The sequence below is a fragment of the Prosopis cineraria genome, unplaced genomic scaffold, assembly GCF_029017545.1.
Source record: "Prosopis cineraria cultivar Desert tree isolate PC_DT_omini unplaced genomic scaffold, ASM2901754v1 PC6, whole genome shotgun sequence".
NCBI lineage: Eukaryota > Viridiplantae > Streptophyta > Magnoliopsida > Fabales > Fabaceae > Prosopis > Prosopis cineraria.
In genome coordinates this window covers 2,411,730-2,416,926 of record NW_026555337.1, presented here as the reverse complement: position 1 = coordinate 2,416,926, position 5,197 = coordinate 2,411,730, and the positions used below count along the sequence as shown (strand labels likewise).

The window sequence follows — 5,197 nt, the reverse complement described above, 5'->3', positions numbered from 1 at the left end:
ACATATAATTTTCAAACTTCAACCTTCATTTTTTTGGTTTCAATTCCAATGTGCCAGATAAGATGCAAGATCATTGGCTTGTATAGTATCATGGTTAGTTCTCCAGTGTCATGTGTATATATTTTTGGTTGGATATTCATCTAATAGAATCCAGCATTAAACAGGCAGGTGTAATATTTCACTAACCGAAGTGACACTGTAATTCATCCAATATCGATTAAAATAAAAAATATATAACTTTACCTCCTTATATTTTACTCAAATTTTATTACAAATCTCTACATTTTTATTTTTTAACATTCTAAATCTCAATAATGAAGGGACCTAAAACATTAACAAATAAAAGTGTAGAGTTCTACAACATAAAAAAATGTTAGAATTTATAACAAAATTTGAGTAAATTGCAAAAACATAAAATTATATTTTCTTAAATAATAAAGATTAAAGTATATTTTTAATTTTATATAATATTTAAATTTGACTTCTTAATTTAAAAAAAATATATTTTTAATTCTTTAATGTTATCACTGTCAATATCAAATGATTTTTTTTTTTTTTTGGCCAAACATTATTATTTTTTAAAAAAACTCATACATCTTCTCCGCACAATCATTAGAGTTGGTAGTTCGAGTCAAACTCGATGGGTTAGTCAGAACTCGCCTGAAAAAAGTTAAAGTCAAGTTTAAAAAAAATATGATATTTTTATGTTTGGACTAATTCGGGCTCGGGCCAAGCCTGATCGGGTTTGGATTTAGCCCGAATACCGAAATAAATTTTTTTATTTTTACAAAATATATAAAAAATAATAAATGTTAATTAATTATTTAAGTTTTAGATCATTTTATATTGAAATACTATATATTTTAGTCTTATATATCATTTAAGTATTAAAAAATATATTTTATATTTTTTGAAAATAAAATAATTAATTTTAAAATAAAAATTTGATTAAAAATAATTTTAAAAATAAAATTTAAATATTCAAAAAATTCAAAACTTAAAAAAATTTAAGTTAAATTTAACTATTCAAATTTTTTGAGGAGTGTTTGTTTGGATTTAAACTTATTCAAATCGGCTCAGATAAATCGGGCTGTCCAAATTTTCAGCTCTAACTACCACTCACACCCCCGAACCTTCCGCCTCCCACACCCATTCCTCCGGCCACCCAGAACCTCACCAGAATACCCGACATTTGAAAATCTGGTGCGACAATGGTTGGCAATCGCACAAAACCCACAATCTCAAAACAATGAAAAAACCAGCACTGTTGCCACCCCTGTTACCATTAAGCTTGGATTTGAGCATATAATCTTGTGTTTGCATCATTTTTGGGAATCTCCTCAACGTGGAAAGGCGACACAATTAACAGAAGAGCAAATCCCTGACCTTGCCGGTGAGCAAATAGGCTTTATTTGACGTTGAAAAATGTATTCTTTTGGTAGAAATTGCTTGAAACATGGTAGCTCCTCCCTGAGAAACTTTTTGAATCATCTATGCTCTACAAACTCGCTTGGGCAGCAATTTCATGAATCAGCTATGTTCAATAGTCCCATTGAACAAAAATATAAGAAATTTACTCTTTATGAGACTCATAAAATTGAACCCTTTCTCCAAATCTCTTCTAAAATAACTCCACGACCGCGTGAACCCCCTTGCTTTACTTCTCATCATTCAACCAAGCCACCTTCAAGGTCATTCCGAAGAAGAGCTCGCAAGAGACTGTTAAAATCCTTGAAGCCTACTCTAGACCAAGCCCAATTCCAATTGGCTATGTCCCAACTTTCCCCAAGGTTTACTCCTGAAGAACTCTGTAATATTATTACTTTTCAAGAAGACCCACTAGTTTGTTTGGAGCTCATCACAACAACTCCGGTTACTTATCACATAACCATCCAGAAGCTCGGTGCAGCCCAAATGTACCAAGAAATGGATGATATTGTCAATCAAGTGCTTGCAATTCCATTAAACTGTTCAGAGGCACTTTACAATACTATAATATATCATTTAACTGAAGCTCGAAAAATGACTCGAGCTGTCAATAATTTTAACCACTTGAAAAGTAGCAGAAATTTGAGTTGCAAGCATTCTATCGGAACTTATAATATCCTTTTTGCGGCGCTGTTGAGCAGAGGAATCAACTCTAACATAAATCATGCTTGTATGGATACTAGTAGATGTCTATTTAAGAAATGGTCAACGATGGGATAGAGCCTGATATATTTTCTTTGAATTCCAGGATTAAAGGTTATGTGCTTTCTCTCATGTTAATGATGCGCTGAGGACATTCCATCAGATGGACGTGGTTTATGCTTGCAAGCCTAACTCATTTTCCTACGATTATTTGATACATGGGTTGTGTGCGCAAGGAAGAACAAAGAATGCTTAAGAGATATGTAATGAAATGAAGACTTCAGGCTTCACCCCAATTAAATCTTATAATTCACTTGTCAATGCTTTGGCACTTGGTGGAGAGACCGAGGAAGCAATGAAATATCTGTGGGAGATGACTGAAAATCAGAGGTCGGTTGATTTTATTACATATAGGACTGTACTGGATGAGATATGTAGACAAGGAAGAGTTGAGGGGGCAATGAAGTTATTGCAGGAGTTTCAAGAGAAGGACCTTGTTGATGGGTATGCTTGCAGAAAACTTCTTTATGTGCTGGAAGATGATTATGGGAATTCAGTTAGCAGAGTTGATCCAGGTACTGAGCTGCCTTTCTTGTATCATTATATTCAATTGATTCTGTGTAAAATTACATTTAGTTTCAATGTGCCAAGGGTCATTTCATGATGTCTTTTTGATACATGAGAATATGTGAATAGCAGATGCACACACTACATATACAGCTGATGCCTTTCTTTTTGTCATTTCATGTAATTGGATGGTTCATTGGCACGCAATATAAACAGCTTTTCTCCTATATGCCTCATATGATCAATCTCTTGTTAAAACCCTGGGTTAACAATATTAGCTTACGCACTCTATATTACGAGGTTTTAGGTAGTAATTTTTTTTTTTTTTTGGGGAAAAACGGGTAGGTGATAAAAAGTTGTATGGGGAGAAGCTGCTACTGATAAGTAGTTTTCCATTTTTTTCCCTAGAGAAGCGACATCGGTGTATTTTAAATTTTTAATCAGCTAAAAGGAAAAACTGAAGGGTGGTATTTGATTGTGCATCAGTAGTCCTGTAGTTTCTTTGACCCCTCTTTGATACCAAAATAGTATTCCATCTTCCATGATACCTCAAATTACTGAAATTAGTGATTAACAATATTTTTCAAATATTTCATTCCCAAACAATTGCTAGCAATTAACAAGGTTTAGGAGTGAAGTACGTGCCGATTGGACTTGATTTGACTTTTGTGTCTCATTCATTTAGGAGTTTTCCACAACAGCACTTCTGCTCATGGCAGGACCCGATAAAAAGGAAGGATTTATCACTGCCTGATGCATATTCAAAGCAATATTCCCTTGGTTCATCCCATTCCTTGCAATGTTCTTGATCAAGATTGACGGTGTTGAAACCAATTCTCAGAAGAGATAAGACGGCTCTCGTATCGCATATTGGACTACATCAGATCAGATGGGTTATGGTACTCCAGATTTCATCATTTGAGAGCCCATACTCCCTTTCACAAAAGTTGCAGTTTTATTCATGTCATGTCAAGATTGAATTTTTCTTTGGTATGAGCTTCTCAGGTGGAAGCATAATTTGGAAGAACGGTGACCCACGGAAAAGACAGTTCTCTCTCTCTCTCTCTCTGGTGTCAGAAACAAAGGTCTCGTTAATCCCCAGATGCAGAATACGCTGACAGAAGGTTGGCTTAACCTTGCAATTTCGTCAAAGCTGCTGTATATTTACTTTTGTCCAATTGTATTGAAGGGAAATTTTTTTCACTCAAAACTACATATAGCTAAAAATATATACACACATTTGATTCCTAATATTTTGTTATTTTTCATGTTGAAGTGAAAAATCTTCACTCTAAACTATATATAGTCGAAGAAATATATCCATTACATTCCAAATTTAGTACAAGAAAAGTATAAATCTACGAAATACCTTGAAATGAACTAGTTTTTTTTTTTAAAAAAAAAATTTCTCTCTGCAAGATGATGAATTAATGATTGAATTTGTAGTGCTGGATGTCATCCGGGTGAGTTGTTTGGAATGATAGGATGAAATTACCTTTCTCGTTAGCGGCTTGAGACGTCACTTCGTTAGAAAGTTCAAGAGTCGTATTGGTTTAGAACTGAATGATCGCCATAGTCGACAAACGGTAAAATCGATGAAAAACAAGATTAAAGACGGTAGCTTTGGCTAATAATAGCGAATAGTTGCGACTAATAGGACAAATTTGACATCGCATTAAGCCTAGAAATGGACGCAGACGCTGACGTTTACCTTCCAACTCCTGAATAAAATTTGTGGGATAAGCTTTCTGTAAGTTTGGTTAATACCTTAATTGAACAAATTGAAAAAAAAAAAAAAAACGAAGCAATTGGAATCATACAATTACTTGAAGGACTATGGCCATGAATATATATGATCAAGAATTTGAACTTGGCTGCATAATGAGGTTCAGGCTATAGTAATCATACTCGAAAGTGTATAACATGTACCATATTATATCACATGGAAGAATAATTCTTCAAAAATAATAAAAGAAACTAACATTTTTAACAGGTGCCAAATTTAGATCATAACAATTTCAAAGGTAAAAACAGAGCCTAGAACACACGACCACAAACAGTGATGATTCTGGTGAAGAAGTTACTATGCAGCTTTAGCAGTGTAAGCCTGAAACAGATCGAGTAGGATGGCATCGTCCAGATCTCCATGCTCGTCATGTTTGATCCCCACAAAGTTTGTGAGGGAACCCATTTCTTGAATTGCATGAAGAGGGTGCGTATTCAGTGATCCGTGCCTTCTCAGTCTTATGATCTCCCTTCTGCGATCGTGATCCGTGATCCTACACCGCCAACAAGGCAAATTATGAGTGGGGAGAGAGAAACAAATAGGATCATAAATTTGGGTGTGCAGAATCAGAGAGAAAGCAAGTACTCTTGCGGAAGAGAAGCGTGGACGGTAAGGGTTATCCCTGAAAGACAGAGAGGGACGCCATAGGAGGCTCGGAGGTTGAATATGGACTGCATTTTTGGGTGCTGCGATAATAATTTTGAGTGTTGATAA

General features: G+C 34.8%; 1 protein-coding gene across 1 annotated transcript; it reads left to right on the top strand.

The window, feature by feature from the left end:
- Positions 1 to 1,105: 1,105 nt before the first annotated feature.
- On the top strand, positions 1,106 to 3,950 carry LOC129314444 (pentatricopeptide repeat-containing protein At2g27800, mitochondrial-like). Its single transcript, XM_054957883.1, has 3 exons — positions 1,106 to 1,393; positions 2,237 to 2,705; positions 3,383 to 3,950. Exons 2-3 carry the CDS (start codon positions 2,402 to 2,404, stop codon positions 3,424 to 3,426), a joined length of 348 nt encoding a protein of 115 aa, XP_054813858.1. The 5' UTR covers positions 1,106 to 1,393; positions 2,237 to 2,401; the 3' UTR covers positions 3,427 to 3,950.
- Positions 3,951 to 5,197: the final 1,247 nt, after the last annotated feature.